Genomic DNA, 21,669 nt, shown 5'->3' with positions numbered 1-21,669 from the left:
TAGAGATTTCTGCATTTTTGCTATCAGACACAAAATATATATATACCTTCAATTTCTCATACAAAACGAATGTTAAATATTAAACACTGATTTACGTATGCACGATGATTTAGGATGCGGTTATTTATAGTTTACCGTATTTGACAGTTTGCCTGAGTCTCGGGCTTGAATCTTCGGGCTGCTATATTTTCTCAAATTTATCTACGAACTTACTATTATTTATGGTACGATCGTACTCATCTAAAAAATATTTGAAAATAACTTAGGTATTTGCAATCTGATTAACGAACAAGTTATAAAATGGAATAAGTTGCAAAAAGCCATTAAGAGGCTTAATATAGTGGCTATAATCGATAAGATACTACGTAGAACTAATTAGTAGTTTCTATTAGTGTATGTCATTAATATGTAAAGAGAAGCGAAACACTGGCGAAAAATGTGAAACAGAGAAGACACGAAGAGGCAGGAATGAAAGGAAAATAGAATAATTCCCTTGGTTTCTGTTCGCCTTTTATCCTTTCCACGCCGGTTGCTTCGAGGAAGAACATCCAGCTGCCTCTTTGAAAAGCAAATTTCCAAGTAGCCTTTGCCTTTTGCTCTTTGATCGAAAAAAAACCGCCGCTGAAGATCAATTTCTGCGCGACCGATGCGCTAAGTGCCGGAACGTGAAAGAGGGATGCTACGGTGTGTCGACTGAAATTACTTTCTTAACGATTCTTTTGCACCACCATCGCCTTTCATCGTGTAGCCCTCCGCTTGTTGGTATCGTGAAAGCCATTGAGAAAGACAAGAAAATTGGAGGCAAACGGATACCGACGGAAATGCATTTCGAATTTTCTTTTATACGCTGGTTCTCTCGGCTCTGCCGGTCATCGTGCGTCCTCTCTCCTCTCTCTCTCTTTCTCTTTCTTTCTCCCTCTCTCTCTCTTTTTGCCAAACGATGCGTCGTGGTATCTATGCTGCTTTGAATTACGAAGAGACATTTCTTTTTTCGAGATTTCAAGCCTTTGCACATACGGCTCGGAGCATTACCGGTGCATGTGTAATTTCGTTCTTTCAAATAAAATTTTAATTGCGAATAGCTTTTTGGAAATATCACGTACGCGTATTGAAATATTGGAATATTACATAACGTATATCGAATCGAGAGTAATTTATAAATAAGCCAATACGGTCCATCAATGACTAACTCTATCTACTTTCATTATTATTTATGAGAATTATTAGCTCTGGAAGAGATAAACTTCTGCGTTAAAATTGCCGGTTTCGTTTTGCAAATAATTTATCCATTAAAAAATTGCTTACGTGGAATTGTCTAGGCTTGGAAATCGTAAATTTATGCTTACAATAATTTTCATGAGAATTTCCTTAAATTTAATCCTTTTTATTTATTTATCATAAAACTGACGTTCGATCTTCGTGCATTGCATCTTCTCTAATATTTCATAAAATAAACATTTTCTTCGCGATCTCAAAATAATTTGGTTCTAAAATGGTCAATATCGCATAGATATTTCAATTATTTCCAATTATAGATATCGAAGCCTTGATATCTATATTATAAATCTTCCGAATTCTGAACGAATATTTTCCTCTTTTCCAAATTCCGCGCATCAACGTGAACGAATACACGAATTTCACTGTCACGAAAAATATTTCTTTGTTGTTGCTCCTGCGAATACTTTGCAGGAAGTCTGAAGTCTGGCAGGACCATTACTCACTTCTCGCCGTTGTAACCCATCCAACGGTACACCGTGTTTCACTTCGATCGGTTTAACTCGATTATTTGCTAATAACCTAATTACAAGGCATACTGGGCCTGTGATCCGACACAGGAATCCTTTATACGACACTGACGATGCTTTTCGTAAGAGATTGAGTGAAAGGGGGGTGGCCACCCTACGACTGCGATCCAGATTCAATCAAAATTGATATTTAAGAAGTTTCCGAGCCAACTTTCTAATTTGATAATATCGTGGCGTGGAAGGTTCAAGTTCCATGAATTTTTTGGGTTAATTATGGGTTTTAGAGAATATTTCAGATATATTTTATGCTGAATATAACGTCGCTAAGATAGTTCAAAACAATTCCAGTAAAAGACAAAATGTTTTCGTATGTACTTCTACTTGTGGAACATTTTACCTTGCATTTTGTACTTCTGATTATTTAATTGCTACAATTAGTGATAATATATATTACTACATAACTACAGGAATATATGTATATTCTAATTTGTGGTGTTGCAATGGACTAATAGAAGACAATAATTAGGTTATTATTAGATAAATGTTCATAGCCTCACGCGTGCTGGGCAATTCACCGCTACAACAGACCTACGCAATGGATACGAAAAAGCAGTAAATATGAAATAACAGGATTATGAGAAAGATTGGATGATAATTTGTCAAAATTCTATGTTAAGTTCTTCCTTAAGTGACGTTTGAGAGACCACGAGTCAATTACAGTATTACTAAATCTATTCCTTCTAATTCATTCAAACGCTAACTCTTTTATTAAACTCAACTTTTTCGCCAGAAATTTATCGGAAGAAAATTGTTAAAGGAACTTTATTGCAGAGAGCAGACAGACCCAAAAAACGTTCGTTGAAGGTGCACAAGATCGTAAAATTTCACAATGCTTTTGCCTGTAACTCGTGTCATTATCATTGTGTATACTTGAACAAAAATTTCGACGATCGATTTCGTTGATTAAACACGGATAGATACGATTCCGAATTCAATCTGTTGGCGAAGAGACGCATAAATTACGCGGTCGAATATCCTGACGTTCCTCGAGCAGACAGCCAGATACTACTTCTATCGTTTCGTGCTTAAATAGCCCGGCTAAGGCATAATTTAGTCGATATATATAGTAATACCTCGCTGCTTTGCCCACTATTACCCAGTTACCTCCTATTATTGGGAAATTCAAGTTATATATCTACCAAGGCGGCCTCTGAAGCCGTGCGAATCGATCAGAAGGAAACGAACCGGAGCGGGTTGCTTACATCCACGTTTAACATGCGATCGCTTCGCGAACACTATTTTTATCTCGTTCCCGTTCGTTCACGACGATTATTTGCTTATTTGCGTTCGCGCACCGCCTCCAACTCGCTCGCAATCACACACTGTTGTACGCAATCGTTGAACTTGTCGACGCGGTGATTCTTTCCGCGGAACTGCGATTCGTGAATGGGTTTTCCGAGGTTTTCGAAAGTCTCAGATTGGACAATTCGAAACTTCGAAAATTGGATAAATTGGAAGCTTAAAGATTTAATGACTTGGAAATTCTCAAGTTTCGGTATATGAAACTCCCATCGTTTAACGATTTTCAAGCTCGAGAGCTTCGAAATTCGAAGCTTCTAGAATTTAAAGATTCCGAAAATTGAGAGCTGCGAAATTCGAAACTTCTAAAGTTTCGAGCTCCAACATTTGAGCATTCCGGAATTTAGAGATTCGTAGATATGGAAATTCGAAAATTTGAAGATTCTATTGTGATACTTGGAAATTCAGCAACTGAAAGCATATTGAATCGAAGTACGAATAGTTAAGTTATCTTCAACAACGCGTGATTCGTATAGTCTCGCGCGATTTCCCGCTGCGATTTCCACGAAACGATACAAATGTCTTGACAATAAGAGATATCCATATATCTGAAACCACTTCTATACGTACTAACAAAAGCTAACGATACGCAATATTCGAGAATGTTTCCGATCGAATAGTTTGATCGAAAGATTCGAACGAAAAACGAGATATCCAGTGGAAATTCGGAGACAAAAGAACAATAGCGTGAAACGAGTTATAACCTCGTGGTCATCGATACGCGCCGATACACTTTATGAGTTAATCTCCTGTCGAGGCGTGTTCGAACGATTTTTCCTTCCGAATGAAGCACGCGTTTTCCGACTACACGTAACTGTGTTGTAATCGACGCGACGTTGCAAATAATGTGTGCCGATACCGGACGCACGAATACTGTTTTAATCGGCCATATTATTCGAAATTCTCGGGGGAGTAGGAAAAACAGCAAGAACCGCCGAAAGCGATACACCTGTCGATGTGCAACGTTATCTGACGCTGTGATTCCTCTCGATTCGCGGATCCCCGCTGATTTAAATCGACAACGTCCACTTTAACGCAGAGATAAGCGAATTATTGATGGAAACGAGTCAAAGAAATTGGAAACGTGGAAACTAGAAAAATGTGAAAAGTGGAAAATTCGAAATTCAAGAAATTTACAGCTTTGAAAGCTTAGAGGTGGAAAAATCCGGAAGCTAAAAGCCTGAAACTTTGAAACTGAAAAATCTAAAATTTTGGAAACTCAAAAGGCTTGGAATATCAAAGAATTAAGAAATTTGGGAAATTAGACAACCTAGAAATCGTTCGGTGAACACGAGAACTCGGTAAACCATACATCGGAGTAACAATGACGCTTTGTCCTACGATATTCTGCCTTGTTCGTAATTTACCAATATCTATCGTAAAGGAAACCGATTATTACCACGGCAATAGAAATTCAAGACAAGAATCGGCAAAAGGTTTTTAATCATCTGGCTATTTATCTTCTGGCCTAACGCAATTTCCGGAAGAAGCAGGGTCGCCGAAGGCACATCCGAATCGTTGGTCTTCTTTTTATCGATCGCCAGGCTGAACTTTGACTCTTCGAAACGAGGAACGCGTCGTGACGTTTAATTAAGCCACGTCGATAGTCGATATCGGTGTTACCGTCCGGCAATTTTTCCACGGTAAACAAGAAGACCTGTGAAGGAACACAGTTGTCAGAAGCAGGCTTTCTAATTTGCTATACCGGATGCACGCGGAGATTGCCCGCGAGTTTTACGTCCAGCATTGCCCTTCCTATTTTTGCACGTACCGGAACGAGGCTACCGGAAAGAGACGTTTGTTCTTCGATGAGATTACGCAAGTCGATATCGAACGTCCGTCTATGGACAGTCGAATACTGCGAAGGCTTCCTTATATTCAATCTTATACCAGTTGTGTAGTATTTATTTTTTGTATTCAGTATAGACAGAACGTGTTAAGCATAGTATTGGAAAAAATTAATAAAAAATAGTTTAATTAACATTGGTACTTGCGAATATATATGTACTGGTGACATCTATGTTGAACATTTTTTATTATATTGCAAAAGATTGTCTGTTCTAATATACGTATATTACATCTATTCGCTCGTCGTTTTTATCGAATATCGTTCTGTTTTTTGTAAAATTCTGCCGTTTCCTCCTATCGTTCGCCTTTCAAACTTTCTTTTCGACGTTATCGTAATTTTCTCTAGTTTCACAAGTATAACGCGAATTGTTCAAACGCTCTACTAAACAGCTCCGAACGAGAATAGCAGCGAGAAGCAGCGACGCTTCGAATATTATCCATTTATATTTACTATTACTTAAAATAGTTATTTGTTCTTCGAAAAGTTCAACATCGATCTAGTACCTAGGTAAAACCAAAAGCTACAGTTGATCCTCCGTAGTTTATCTTCCAGGAACTTCAGCTACGAACCAAGTGAAACTATTAAATACAATTGAGCTCGCAGAAAGTGAATTCGTTATAGTTTAAGCGGTGAACGTTCTGAAAGAATCTTTCTTCTTAGCATCTTAGCCTTCTTCCGGGACTACGTGTCCGGCGGGTGGACATCGATGTCCGATGAAAGCAGGATCAGGGCTGTGCCACGCTTCTCCGCAACCATCTGTCCAAGAGAGAGAGAGAGAGAGAGAAAGAGAAGATAGAGAGAGAAAGAGAGGGAGAGAGAGAGAGAGAGAGAGAGAGCGGTTGGCGTAGAACGAAGTATCGACCGGTTAAAGCCATCCCCGCCCGGCTAAAGCGGCCAACCCTCATCCCTCTCACTCTCCCACCACGGCCTATTCGCCTTCCCGTATTCTCCATCTCCATCATCATCCTCGCCCTCGTCCTCGTCGCGCGACCATGCTGCTTTATAGGCGATAGCGTGTCGCGGCTAAAGGTCCAAGTGGGTGGAGAATAGGAATCCTCCGCGTTTCGATGGAAACCAAACCACGCGGAAAAGTAGACTGTGCAGTAAGGACACGTGCGGATTATGGGACCGTTTCTCAAGGTGGTACGATCGAGCAGAGTTGAATTTTCGGAATTTAGGACTCCAGTTTGAGAAAGAATGGTATTCACTTTGTCTGGTATAAATTCCAAGGGGTAAAGTTGCGAGAGGATTCTCGAGCAGGATTTTTATATTTAAATCAGAGAGGACGAATGATTCTTTCGTGTAATTATCGACTTTCAAGGTGTTAAATTTCTTTCTTATTTTTGGAACACAAGTAACTAGACATTGGATGGATTTTATGTTTCGTTTAATTATATGTCTCTAAATTTTTAAGTTAACGTTATCCTGATATGGAAGTTTACATCAAGGAACGCCATTCCTATTAGTCCTTGTCATTATTTAGGAAATGATCAATTTTCTCCGCTATATTTATTTTCATTCTTTAGACTTTCAAGCTCTCGCGATTTAATGCGTTATAAAACCCCCTACAGACAATCATCTCCTAACATTCTATTCTGCGTCACTAATCCTCTATACTTTATACTTCCTTTAATTATGTCTCTAAATTTCCAAACTTTCACTATATTCTCTAATATACCTTTTCATACTTCATCACCTTTCATACATCCGATCCTACACCCTTAACGTTTCATTCCTCGATACATACCTTGGCCGCTATACTTGATCCATCAAAAGCTGAATCATCCTACAAAAGTCGTCGACCAACAGCAGAAATAATCGTTTCACAATATATTTCGAACTTCGCTGGCACAAAAGAGTGCGTGGAAGATATAGGTCGACAACATGGGCCAATGGAATCAGCGATGTATCGACGTAACGAATGTTGTCTCGGCCGTCAAAGCGTGGCAACGATTCATTCTTTCCTTTCCACTCATTTTTTCTCCGCTGTACGTTACCTTCTCTGTTTCTCTATTTCGCGGTCTCTCTCCTTTTTGCATCGCGGCCGCGGATGAATGCGAAACGTCGGCAGAACTATTGCAGCCAGTCTCGGCTCGCCGCTCCATTGTTCCGCACGCTGCTCGGCAGACAGTTGACACGGAACAGCGGCGACACAACGATACACGCGCGTGCCTCGACAACAAAAAGGCGAAAAAAAGCTTTCAAGCGACGACGAAACGAGAGAGAAGGAAGATGGGAACAGGGCTTTGTTTAGACAACGGGCTGAAAATGCCTTAGGGTCAGCGTGAAAGGAGATTTATGACGATCCGGTGACTGCCAATGTCGCGGTTTCAAGTTACGGGGGTAGTTTGTTTTGATTTCAAACTTATCTGATAATCCTTAACTTTAGAATGTAGGAATTTTTATTGTGTCAGCTTGCGTGTACACGGAATATCGATTTCCCAAATAAGACTTTTAGACGAGATTTATGGACCAGATTCGGTTTCTTCAGAACATATATTTCTAAATACAACGAATCACTGATGATGAATCGTAACTAGGATTATAGCAAGAAAGAAGACAAAACTATCGTCAAATTTATTTTTATCGAAGATAGCCTTGCACTTATTGTAGTTTCGTTATTAATCTTTTAAGTGAAATCGAGTTTTCTTGCGTTTTCTTGCGCTCTGTCGTATCTCTATATTGCAAAATTAAATATTAAATTACGAGTTCGTTCTGCTTTTCCCCTTTACATGTTTAGTAAATAAGTATAGAAACAGAACACGAACATGTATGTTCGTGTCAGGGATATGTCAGGAAAGAAAGTTGGATCAAGAATCATATTGCACGAAATGCGCAATATAGAAATCATTTAAATATACAAATATTTTTTAGGACAGAGAATATGATTTTCCATCGAAATTGCCTAAGTCAGATTGGTTCTACAGCTGAACTAGTGGAAAGCTATTTTCTGTCTTGTATTTGCAGAATGATTAGAGACTATGTACAAGGGCGTACACAAGTCGAGAGAAAACAGCGGGTGGTACGGTTACACGAGAAGCAGCATTAACCGAATTTCTAGCTTTTTCGTCTAAACAGACGCGATCGTAATACCGTAACGGCTTGTTGGGGAACACGGGAACGAGACGTCCCGGGGGAAATCATCTTACGAGCACGGCGAGGACGCCGGTTAGCCGCAAGTCGACTTCTTACCCCCTGTGCAGTGTCGGATAATTCTTTTCCTACGCGATAGAAGATGAAGTGCTTCGTGATCGTTAGCTTCGTGCGCGGTTCTTTAATGTATCAATCATCCTTTTAGCCCAGGCCAGGTCTAACCTACCATTAGAGACTATCTGGTTTCTCCTCCATCGAGAAGAGTTTCTTAGCCCGAACCTCTAGGGACATCGTTCTTCTCCTTTCGAGTGATTTGACTTGTAAATTTTATTTCATCTTTTACCGTGTTACTTTAGAGCGTACGTTGGGCTTTTATGCGTATGCTATAGTAACTCATTGAATCGAAACTTATTCATATTGGAAACAACCTACCGATAAAACAGTAGAATAATCTGCAATTACTAAACGAAGATAATGCTCAGTTCTTGCGCCATTTTTTAAAAATCCTCCCTATGACGAACGAAAACTTATGCCAAAAACACCCTTTCAATAAAACTTTCGTAACTTCCAATTACTGAAAGAAAAAGATACTCGGTTTGTCCCCCATTTTCTAAAAATGCTCCCTATAACAAACGAAAAGTTATTCATACTGAAAGCAGTCTGTCGATAAAACTTTAGTAACTTTCAATTGTTAAAAGAAAACGATACTCTGTCTTTCCCCTATTTTCTGTAAATCCTCCCTGTAACAGACTGAAACTTATTCACGCTAAAAATACACCGCCAATAAATCATTAAATTTCAATTATGATGCTAAAAGGAGTCTATAGCCTTCCTCTGTTACCTTCACTCTCCGACCTATAGCACGCTTCCCTATAATACTTCAAAACAGCGAAACATCTCTATATCTCATCCATCATTTATTCAAGCCCTGCTTCGAATGCAAACCATTTCTTCGTGTATCCTGCAACCTGACGGCGCGTGTACGTGCATGCAGCGGTTCCTGATCGCTACCTCTCCACAGGAGAAGTAGGACGACAGACTCGGGCTGGTTATGCAAAAGTGTAGCTACACGTTTTACGATGTATCACGTGACACGGTGGATCCTACGCTAGAAGCCCGCGGGTCAGGATTCTGCAGGATCTGCGTGCGCAGCTTCACTGCCTATTGTAAAAGACAACTAGTTAGCTTTCTGAATGTTGGTACGGGTTGTGCCAAAGTCGCCTGCCAAGTCGGGATCATCGACGAGGTCGCGAGTCTTACGGAGTTATTAAAAGTTCTCCTGAGCCAGCAAGCTCGCCCGTCGATCGCGACACTCGATAAGAATCCTCTTCGAACGATGCTCGCGGATAAGAATACATAGAGAGGAATTCTTAGATAGTTACCAGATAGCTCGGGGATAACGTCGACTCGAATGGAGGAAGCCTTTACTTTGTAAATAAACGCGGTTCCTCTCTCGAGCTCCATCAACGGTAGTTGACTAGCCTAAAGTCGAAAGTCTTCGCCGTCTTATTAAAACTTTCCTTCGCTACCGGGCATGGAATCGGTACCTGAGATTTCCTAGTTAGTTACTGGATGTACTAGGCTAGGGTTAGAGAGAGGATCGAACGACGAGGGTTGAAACGTATGTTAGAGACGCGAATTTAGAGTATCCTGGATATATAAATTAGATTTTAGTTTGGAAGTTTCGGACGAGGATGAGACGGGATTAAGCGTCTTGCTTTGGAAAAACCATAGCGGGACACTCTAGTGGTGAGATCAATTATTAACATTGCCGTGGTCTTACAAATTTTATTTGATAGAAAATTTAACAAATGCACATAGTATTGCATTTCTTAAAAGACAGGTACTCTTCTTCATCTTGATGAAACTATTAAAGATATTACAATTCTGGAACGCGAAAATGGCTGAGAGTCAATTTTCCCGTTCAACTTTCTTTCACGCGTTGGTCGCTTTAAAGGAATGGAAATATTCTGCCCCAACTGACGAAGCAGCGTTAAGTGTACCTTCTGCTAAGACCCCAAAGAACAATATCACCCCTATTTCAGAATTTTAAAATAGACCGCATACTTAAATAATTCTACTGCACTCTCCCCATCCATTAAAAATTCCCAGCACATAATTGTCGCTCGCACAATTGCCAACACGAAGGTCAAGTTTGCCAACAATGGTTTCCATAAGGATCTCCGATAAGGTCTATAGATAGACGCATTGCAAACTGTTGGAGGTCACCCTTGTAAATAACCAACATATCAATTAACCTTAACTCTCCTCCGAGTCTTTACACAGGCAAATTGCAAAGTCCCTAGGAGCAAATTCGCCGATGATATATCGACGGGTAAGTTCGTATACATATACATCGAAATTACCTATCATGTTCATATGTGTCGTCCTTTTACCAAGGGAAATACTCCCGACTTCCGTTGACGCGCGGTTCGCTCGATTTCACGAATTCAAGGATCCCCCGTGTTGCATAAAATAGAAATACATCGGCGTACACGCGCGCACACGTAACGATGGCGATCTCCATTCGGTCGTGAGCTGCGAGGAAAATCGATCAACGATAAAACGCTGGCCGGGGACACGTTTATAGCCGAGGCTGGTTCCCTGTGCGGAATCCTATGGTCGTCTACTTTGCCCTGGCGTACACGATCGCTGTAGGATCTCACCCGGGGGTAAGGCTGGATATTTAAAGGTATCGACGTGTCGTCGCAACGCTCTGCAAAGGCGCACCGTCGCCAGGCGGTAGGAAACTTCGCTTTGAAAGCCCATCGCCGACTCTTGCACGCCCTACTTGCACGTCGTGCCGTCGAGCGATTGCCTCGATTCAAGGCCGACACTGTCACTCGACCACCATTTCTGCGTCAGTGGCTTCTTCTCTCCTTCCCCATCCTTCTTACCAAAACCTTGTTTACTTTGCTCCTTTTTTCGACGCTTGCCTTGTATGTTTTTTCCTTAGGATTCTGTCACAGATTTTTCAGATAACGAAGTAGCTGCTGGTTAGGCTTCCTTTTGAGGTTGAGCTTGGCGTGTAAGGCGGCGAGGATTGCGCCTCGCTGTTCCTGTTTTCTGTTAGTTATTATTTAATCCTTTTTCAGGCAACCGGGAGTTTATGAGAAATATAAGCAACGTGACTAGTCTGGCAGAATTTATTGCATGTAAATAAGCAGAGGCGAACAGTGTACGCGTCTCGTCTGTTGTATTATAATAAGGAAGGAATTTTGGTGATAGAGGAAGATGTTACTAGCTGGCGCTTCGTATCCATATATGAATCGATTGATTAATTGATGAATTGATCGATTAATTGACTGTCTTCTTCATTTTAACCATTTCTCTCAGCCGTTTAATTTATCTCTTGCGAAAAGAACTTTAAGTAGTACGAAGTACGCCAAGACACCCAGTCTGATTGAGAACTGAAGTTACATTTTTCTCGTTCAATGTACTGAAATTAAACAATTTCGTATATAAAAGTTCATTACATTCTCCATCTTCCGTCTTGATTTTCTTCAGTCTAAGGGATTTAAAGCTGTCCGTACGGTACAGATAAGTCGAAATGGAGACCATTCCTATCTTAATTTATTTCGTGAAACTTAATCATAAATATTCACAGGTACTTGGAACACCATATTTTACCATTCAGCATCTTACGATCAATTCTATCTTACAGAATTCTTCCCATATTTTTTCTAACATGATCTTACACACTCTCAAAGAGCCGACCCAGCGTACAAGCGCAAATTTCTCCCCCTTTTGCCCGATTTTTCTGAACCTTTTCCGGGATTATGTTCCATAGGGACCTGTAAACGGTCCTTCTGCACGCAAGAAACGAAAAATAGAAACCGTCGATCTTAGGAAAAATAGGTTGAGCAGCGTGTCCTTTGGCAACTGCAGTGCACAGGTTTTATGCAGAGTAACGATGACGTTAGCTGTAAGACTGGTAGGGCGATTAAAAAAAGAGCTGACGTTTCTCTCTCTCTCTCTCTCTCTCTCTCTTTTTCTCTCTACTCATCCTTCTACTATCTTGTTATTCTTTTTTTTCTGTTCGCCTTATTCATTACCATTGACAATACAATTGCGTCAACGAGTGCGTCTCGTGATAAAAACTTTTGCACGCTGGTTTCTGTCCACGTGACAGATATTCATTAAAAAAGAAGCAGGACAGCGTGGGTGGGAATTGTACTGCAAAGCGATAAAACGGAACAAATCCCCGGTTAAGATTCTATTTTTAGACGAGGAAATTTCCTTCGCACCTTCGGTCGCGTTTCAATTTTCTCGCAATCTAACGCGCTTTGGCCGTTCCGCTCCTTCGAATCTGATTCCTGGCATAATAGAATATTTCTAGACAGGAGTATATTTCCTCTCAGGGCGGCTTTCTGCATTCGTAATCGTATAATCTCTATCTGTAACCATCTCTCTTATTCGAGTGACTCGCGCGCCATATCTGCTACGATTTCCGTCGTTTTCCAGCATTCCGATGGATCTCGCTTGGCACAGATAATCGAATTATCTCTTCGGTTACGTGCAGGAATTTCCAATTTTTCATGAGGTGGATATTCCACGTTCGCAAAGGAAGACCTACCGAATGTCGTATATAACGATTTAGTTTCAATAGGCTGCGGACTTTTATGCAAATTCGTATTTTCCCGGATACGATTAAGATTAGAATAGGATCTGGAAAAAATACTACACTCTGGACAGTATATATATTTTTGCATATACTACAGGTTACAAATTTATTTATAGGCTATAGGTCCTAGATTTTACATTTATGGCTCAAGATTAACTTAGGTCTAAGACAATTGATTGTATCTAAAAATTACTATGTACGGATGGAGAAGTATATATATACTACATATCATGTCCTTAAATTTGTCATAATTGCATAAAAATCGCGGTCTAATTATTATTTATACGTAATTATTCTATTGCGATCTATTATTGTCTATATATTATCTTTGTAACATTATGGAATGCAATTTGAAGATGAGGAAAATTCCATAGAAATGTTTGTAATAACTCACAGAGTAATTTGACGAACAAAGAATATGTTAAACATACGTTTACATCACCGAGGTATTCGTTTCTCTTCAACTCTTTATTCGAACACTATCAGTTGTTGTAAAAATCATTTTGCTAAATGTAAATTGGCCGTTGTTAGATCAAAAAGCGAACGACGAAACGCTGCGAACGATCTGGCGCCCGTGATCGTTATTGTGAACGTGGTTTAGGCGTTTTTGTTAATTGGCACGGAGAAGCGGAGTCGTAGTAGCTCGTTTTAGTAAATTGAACCGAGCCGATTCCCCGCCAAGTGCGACTCCTGTTCGATCGTTCGCCAAGCGCGATTAAACGCGAATGCAAACGGTTCTGGCCAAGTGCACTCGAAATCTGGTTCACGGATTTCTATGAGAGAGCGTTAGAATCGCTGTTAGGTTGATCAGATTGATGCCATTCGAACCGATCGCGATGGCACGTAAGGATCTCGTGACGATCGATACGACGTCCTATCCAAGAGTTTAGATACACTTTGATTCCTCGAATTTCCTTGTGTTATCAGTTTCAATGGACCACCTAGCGAGGGTTAAAGAAGATAGGATCAAATGTTCTTTCCAAAGATCACTGACTGAATATAAAATAATTCGTATTTATAAATTTACAAATTGGGGTATCGATCGGTATGTTTAAGTAAATCGCTAATAAATTTGTCCATCGATTTCCTCCGAATCGTTCCTCACCTGATCCATAGCATAGCATAGCTAAGAACACAGTGAAGGTAACATTAAACTACCCTAAAAGTAAATAGCTTGAAAGTATCTAAAAGTTCCACAAAGCTTTAACATCTATATACATCAAATTTATTATTACATACAAATCTGTAAATATTATTTTACCGTATCTAAAATTTCATAATTAAGTTATCTCAATTTAATCTTACAGACGCTTAGTTCGATTAACAATTTCAAGCTACATGACAATCAAATATCCAAACAATACATCTATGCAGTAACGCACGCGTTAACCCTCTGGAAGTGTCTAATTTCCGACATCACAATCCATTTTAATTAATTATACAAAAGTCAATGTTCCAATCGTCTAAACATTCGCATTTATAAAATCATCGAGCGATTTTATCCTCGTAAACTAAGCTAAACTAAGTTAAACCTGTATCTTCCTCAAATTTGAAGCAGAAACCATCTAAACAGCGAAACCCTTCTGAACGTCGACCTAACGAACAATATCAGTAATCTTGACAGCGGATTCGCGGAATGTAGCCGGTCGAACGTGATAATCCAGCGAGAAGCACGTGATCCAGGTGGATCGGTGTGCAGGTCGCCTCGGCAATCTCCGGTAATGATCAGTTTCCATGGTGACCGAGGGGTGCAGGATGCCGCCTCGCCCTTTTTCCTTGCAGACCAACTGGCGTGGCCGGTCGAGCGCAGGAGCGTCGCGACGCTGCCGCTGCAACAACGCCGACGCCTGCAGGATGAAACATTAAGGTTGCGTTTGCGCCGATGCGCCCTGCCTTGAACTACTTCAAGGAAGGATACGCGATGGATGGGTCTGCGCAAAACGCCGTGTACGGCGCGACCTTTCGTCCTGATATCGCTTCTATCTTTCAGACTTTTAGCATCGTGATTGGCTATTTTTAATTTCTATTCTATTTCTTTTTATTTTAGTATTTTTATTTTTGGTACTTTGAACGATGGCGGAGAAACTGGCCCAAGGATTGCACGGTCTGACCTTTTGTCCTGACGTTGCTTCTACTTCTCAGGTCTCTAACCTTTCGATCTAACGTGATTTTTATTCTCCTATTCTTCTCTTTTTTTTTATCTCAGTTCTTTATTTCTTTTCTCGTTTTAGAAGTTTGGATGATGGATGGCGCAGGACAAAAGTTGTTCCAAGAATGGAGATAACCTGTCTTTATCTTTGTCACTTTTATATTTTAAGCTCTTCTCTTTAGAATTTTTCCCTTTCCGGTCTTTTCATTTTGATTTCATTCTTCTCTTCTTTTATCTTAGTACCTCGAATGATGAATAATACGAGATGGAGGTACTCGAAGAACAGAGGTTAACACTGACTTTTCATCGTCATATTGCTTTCATCTTTCGAACTTTTATCCTCGCAATCACATTTTTTTCTATTATTTTCTTTCTATTTTGATACTTTGGATGATGGATGGTATGGAGAGAAAGCTGTTCCAGGAACAGGTACTGCACAGATTGACCTTTTGTCCTCAGGTCGCTTTTATTTTTTAGCTTTTACCATTTTTCCCCTTCCTCTCTTCCCTCTTTTCCTTTTCGTACTTTGGATGACGCTTAATGCGAAACGAAGTTACCCTGGGAGCTGTTCAAAGTTGAATCACTATAGGCTTTTACACTTAGCTTCTTTTATTTATTTCTGTCCTTTGTTTTAATATTTTCAAAGATGAATGATGTAAGAAAAAATGATCGAGAAGCTGTTCAGAAATTGAATGTTCCTTTCTTTTTCATCCTTTTTTTACTTTAATATTTTGTACGACGAGTGACATGACATTTGAAATTTGTAAGTTTAGGAACCTTTAGGCATCCCAAGCCAATTGCATACGTTTGGATGCTCTTTCGTCAGTTTCTTAAACGTCCTCCTATTCATCTTGAAAAAATTATCAATTTTTATGACTGACAGTGTCGACATCCGTCAAATCTTCTTCTTCGAATTCTCTTCTCTTCAGGTTCTTTCATCTTTCTTTTCACCGCTTCTTTCTCAAATTTGATCTAAACCCTTTCAGGTGATTCGCCGTTCGTTAGGCTCGATTGATGGCGGAAAATCGACGCGGATAAATAATACTTCTGGAATAATAACGAGCCCGGAAGTTCAATTCCTTTCGCTCGCTAATTGCATCGACGTAGATCTGGGTCACCTTTCGCCCACGCCACCTTCTTTTCTTTCGTCATCCGATTATACGGAGACAAAGGACACCGTCCAGAGAAAACACAATTGCGTTTCCAGGCAAACACTCCAGTTGCAGCTACCCTCTGCCCTCCGTTTGTTTGATTTCCCGAGAATTTCTCGAATTTATCGAGCATGGAGAATAAAAATTGTAATTTTAGTGGAACATCGTTTTCTTAAACGTTTGGACACGTTCTACGGCTAGAGAAAGATGGATATCGTGAATTTTGAGAGACTACGGTTCCTACAAACGATTGAAATTTTTTACAATTATTATCCGTAATAACGATCCCGGTTCAGAATCATCGAAATTCTTACACAGAAATTATCGCCAAACGATTCCGAAATTCTGAGTATCAAATTTTTTTTTCCATAAAACGAACGCGCATCTTCGAACATTCGTCCATACAACTTCTTCCCACTTTAAGTTGCCCACTTTTCGTGTAAAGAATTTCAAACCCGCTGCCAAATTTCCTGCAATTACAACAACGATCCGAAGATTCAACAACCTTTCCTTTTTCTTTCCTTTTCAACGACCATCTCCTATCTTCGCTAACTCTGTACTACAAAAAGCTTAACTGCTGCTAACTAATTTCCATCTGTCTGCGCCATATACATATACATATATACATATATATATATAAACACATTCCGAACATAGCAGTGGTGGTACAGTAGGGTAATCGAGCAAGTTCAACCCTTCGACTATTCGGCAGTCGTTCAAGAGGGCAAACATATAGGTTTCGCGAAGTTTGGAGAGCAGTTACGAGTCTGCTCGTTAACGGATTAACCGTATCGCTTTTCGCGAGTTTTATCGTTCTCGCCCGGAGAGTTGCCGTGTCTCGTCGAACGTCGAATTAACGGGAATCTGTGTTTGAAATGTTTCAGGGGTGCCTTCTCGGTGGTTCGACGATGCGTTCAGAAGAGCACCGGTCACGAATTCGCCGCGAAGATTATAAACACGAAAAAGCTGACGGCCAGAGGTAAGCTCGAAGAAAATTCTCCGTTTTAACTGTAACGACGACGACGAAAGACGATAATTAATATCGTAGATGAATATATTAATGAAGTGGCTAGGAAGTTTCGAGAGTTTCGCAATGAAGTTCAATACAAGAACATTAGCATTTAAAATACATAGGGGTATTAGGCGAAACGACTACGCTTCATGGACTTTGATGAGGCTACGTTACCATGAAAATGGTCCTTGCAAGTTTCACGCGAAAATACGAAACGCTTCGAAGTTTTGCCATATCGTCGAGTTCTATGGAATGGTTTATCAATTCGTGGCATAAATTTGGCTGCGAATTTATTCTTTTTAAGGCTATGCTCGTGCAGTTTGCGGCGTATGTCTTCTTTCATTTGAAATGACATTTGGTTAAAATTTCATCGCAAGCTTCACTTTAAATACTTCAATTCGTATTTTGGGAATATTCTGATTAAAACATGTCCGATTTTTAAATGTAGTTTATCAATACGCCATATAAACGTAATAGTAGAATTATTCTTTTCAAGTAGTTTAAAAACACATGGACGTCGAACGTGATGCAAAAAATTAACGATGTTCCTTGAAACTTCATCGGTAGCCTAAAAATATTATAAACTGCTTCGCACATTGCGGCTAAATTTCTATTCGGATTTCTACTCGTAAAAATAATTCGTTTGCTCTCTTACAGTCTGCAACGCTTAACTCAACAAAACTAACGTAACATTTACGTTACTCTTTCGCGAATCTATCTCTAAGAAAAGCTTATATATCGACATACATATATCAAATTTTCGACAGTCGGTATCCTCATTATCTTTAAATTCTCAAGCTCATTTCTCTAATTGTCCGTACAATCTTCTGTTCAATCATCGCCGTGCCATTTTCGCTCATTTTGTTCGGAGACATTGTTCGCTCGTATCTCGACGATCGGACATGGAATCGCGAAAAGAGCCGAACTTTCTGTATACCGAAAGAGATTTAGCGTCTAAAAACAACAAGCGACGCCGTTGTCAGTTTGCCAACATTCCATCGCGACCAACAGTTGCCAGTGCCGTACACGATCTTCGATTCGGGAAAACCTGCTTACCTGTTTTTACGCGCGAAGTTTCATAAACGTCCGCTTATTCGTCGGAACGAAAATGATAACGGAAAGAAAAGAGGAAAAAGATAAAATAAAACGTTGGATGTGACGCGAAGCCAGATGAGCGTCGTAATTGAATCAATCAAAATATCGAGCAAAAGCGATCCGATAAACGCCACGACAGTCAATTTAATTAACGAGCTAAAATCAAGGCGACGGGCTTACGCGTGTTGCGATATCGAGCACAGATTTTTGGAGACTACGGTTAGGCGTATTGTTTATGTCCACATCGTCGACCAGACAATCTCGCAGAAATTCTTGTGGGAGGAGGGAAATTATTTCGTCCAAGGTAAATAGAAATATGGTAACTTGGAGTTTGCTAAGTGAAGTTTTAGCATATTTCGGATTCCTTCCTTCCGTGTGCTTTAGCTTACGAATATTTTTAATAATCTTTGAATTATGCGATGGCTTTTTGGGCAAATACTTGAATGCTTAATATCGACCATTTCTATATTATTAGGTTGTCCGAAAAGTTTCTTTCGTTTTATGAGGAAATAATAGACGCGCAACGCTTATTGTTCTATATTATTTTGTCGAATTGCGTACGATCCATTTTGTTCTGTTGAGATAAACACCGCGACATTTCACAGACTTGGTTTCACGTTTGTACGAAACTGCACTGTTGTAGAAAACACGTTTGCGAAAGAAAGACACTTTCCGGACAACGTAATATATTATATAGGCGGGAAAGATGTTTAGATCAGAGAAATATAAATATAAATAGAAGTCCTCAGTAGATTTGTAACGAGTTTGGAACTTTCCTAATCTTAAAATATGATACCGAAAGAAAAAGAGCGATACGAATAAAATATACGATCTTCGAATATTTTTATCAAATTTTATTCTTCGGTATAATAGTCCTGCAGATTCTTAAAATACAATATCAAAAGAAAAAGAAGAGAAAGAAAAAAGAAACAAATATTTCGAATATTCTGAATTCTATAATTTAGTACCACTTAATATTTTCAATAATAATTCCGTTTCATCGCTTTCCTATTGAATCTGTAAATGAATAATCCGAAATGTTTCTACATATTCGAACTATGAAGTGACGATCTTTCACGTTCAAATAGACACACGTTCCTCTTCGGTTCCGTCACTTGTGTGCACAAGTTTCGTTTAGCAGACAGCGATTGATAAATTTAGTATCAAACGGATCGCCACCCGACCGGTGATGTATCGTACGCTCTATCATAAGCTTTATTGTCCCTATCAATCGATTCCTTGGCACAGATCCTAATATGTGTTCGCGTGACTCATCCCGCGTCTCGCGTGCGTATCACAGCGCGCGAAACGTGTAAAAAGAGAGTCTGATTCACGGGGAATTATTTAACGTTGCTATATCGTAGGAATATTTATAACGAATGAAAATTTATCGTGGTAAATGAATTTTACTTCACCTTTAAAGGAGTCGAGATAAAACAGAAATATCATTATAGATTCGCTTGGTTACACTCGCTTTCTCCTTGTTTCTTTCCTTTCTTTTTACACAGAAGCGGGTCATACACATTTCGTGTATTGCTTGGGATTTTCTTTTAAAACAATAGTTTATTGTTAATATTTTGTACCATAGAATATACGATCAATCGATCTCTCTCGAACGATCTGAACGAACGTGAAGATTTCATTTGAACGTTCAGATTTTCACAATTACTGTTACGGTCTATAACGTGACTTCAAAGTTTAGCCACATAATTTGACGTCATGATGCATCGAATGCATCCAAATATATGCTATATACAGGGTATCTAAAAAAGAAGACAGGATAAAATTTATACTACGTGTCAATAAGTTCAAGCGGGTAAAAAAATTTCTGACAAACTCATGTCCGAAAATGCTTCGTTGAAAAGTTATAAGCGTTCAAAGACTTTTATCGATTGTTTTGGCAGTTGTAATAAATGTTCGGAAATTTCTTTCTTCTGCCTTCCATTACAGGCTTCCGTTCGTCCAACTAATCACTGTGACGAACTCTTTCGAATATTCCTGTTCTTGTAGAAACAACAGTAAACGCATTTGTGTCTGCCTGCAATTCCGTTTAACGAGTCCTAAGAAACAACTTTCCCTTTGAACGCCTATAGCACTTCGATAAAGCATTTTCGGACATAAGTTTGCATAAACCATTTTGACCTCATTAACTGATAGTATAAGTTTTGCACCAAGTTTCCGGACACCCTGTATTTAAGATTAATTAATACGACTGTATCTATTCCTACAATATTAGCGGAAACTATTAAAATGAGATAAAACGAGATTGTGCATTCATTTCGTGTACGTAACCGAACACGTCGATCGCATATTACGTTTTCAACGTCAACAGGTCAACTTTCGACTGAAAGTTCGGTCGTGGTTGTTTGCCTTGATGCTGCTCCACATTGCGTTCGATCGACGCCGGTAATCGAGCTTTAGAATTCGGGCGACGAGAGGAATTTTCGAGGGTCACGCTCAGAATGCAAGGGCGACGATCCACTCGCCAGGGGAAAAACCAAACACGAGCAAAAAGTTGTCTGTTCGCCTCGTCTTTGATCGTTTGACGACGTAATCTTCACATGGTTCTTCCAATTCCTCCAATTTACAGACAATTCGAGTTCCTTGCGATCTTGTTGAATCGTTAGATGTACAATTTTAATCGAGCGAAACGATTGTAGTTGATTGTTGATTTTGTACTGTTGATCTGGTAATTAAGAGACAGTAATCGATACGATCGGATATGTTTGCCAGAAGCATGTAGAAATGAGATTCGTTAGTATAACGACGAGCAATTAAAGAAAATTTAAGCAATTTGAATTAACGATACGTAAATATGATTAAAATGCGTGACTTATTAAGGGAGTAATGATTAAAAGGAAGATATCGGATTAAAACTTGCTATCTTCTTATGGAATCAACACACGTGTATAAATAGAGTTTATAAATTTAAATTATTCGTTAAAAAAAAAAATGACTAGCAGTATACGGAAAATGATTCATATTCGATGTGTTCGCGGAATATACAAGTGTCACTGTTTCAATTAATTATAATGGCACTTCTCTACTAGTTCAGAAGTATCCTATATATCCGATCCTTAGATTAGAAGCTGTATAATCTGCGGATTTACGCGACATCTATAAATTAGCAACCGTACAATCTCAACTTTATTATCGAACATTAATTTTCAGAAATTGGTTCAGCGTAATAATAACTGGTAAAGTCAATTTGTCTCTCCATAAGTCACTATATGCTTTTCGATATAAATAACGTTATAATCAATTGAAAGAAATTTAAATGAAATATTTTAGAAATATAAAATAACGAACAAGCGAACAAGTCAATTTATTAGTAAATTCATTTAAAATTGAACGAATAAATTGACAACTTAATAATGAAACGAATTTTGGAGCGAAAGGAAGTGGAACGAAGTGTTTGGAGATACATCTAAACATGAAGAGGCAGGGCAACGAAAATTTTTTCACCGAACTTTGTCTTAAAATCGCGGCGCGTTTTCATCGTCCACGAACGTCACCGAGATAAGCAGATTGACGTCATAAGGTTCTCTTGGAGGCTCCGAGGTGAGCTTCGCGAGCTCTTTTCAATGGAATC

At 39.3% G+C, this 21,669-nt stretch overlaps 1 protein-coding gene across 41 annotated transcripts in view; it reads left to right on the top strand.

The window, feature by feature from the left end:
* The window catches only part of LOC122566465 (calcium/calmodulin-dependent protein kinase type II alpha chain), a 159,017-nt gene that overhangs the window by 31,454 nt on the left and 105,894 nt on the right, over nucleotides 1–21,669 (top strand). For 12 of the 41 annotated variants that reach the window (XM_043723744.1, XM_043723721.1, XM_043723746.1 and 9 more), the window contains exon 2: nucleotides 16,855–16,949. In XM_043723744.1, the coding sequence (XP_043579679.1) occupies nucleotides 16,855–16,949 (95 nt within the window). Of the gene's footprint in view, nucleotides 1–16,854; nucleotides 16,950–18,046; nucleotides 18,382–21,669 lie in introns of those variants that run through there. The other 29 variants (XM_043723728.1, XM_043723718.1, XM_043723751.1 and 26 more) reach the window with 15 other exon arrangements.

The sequence above is a fragment of the Bombus pyrosoma genome, linkage group LG4 (genome assembly GCF_014825855.1).
Source record: "Bombus pyrosoma isolate SC7728 linkage group LG4, ASM1482585v1, whole genome shotgun sequence".
Taxonomy (NCBI): Eukaryota; Metazoa; Arthropoda; class Insecta; order Hymenoptera; family Apidae; genus Bombus; species Bombus pyrosoma.
Note: the sequence above shows the minus strand (reverse complement) of the source record. Positions and strands in the feature narration are given on the sequence as shown.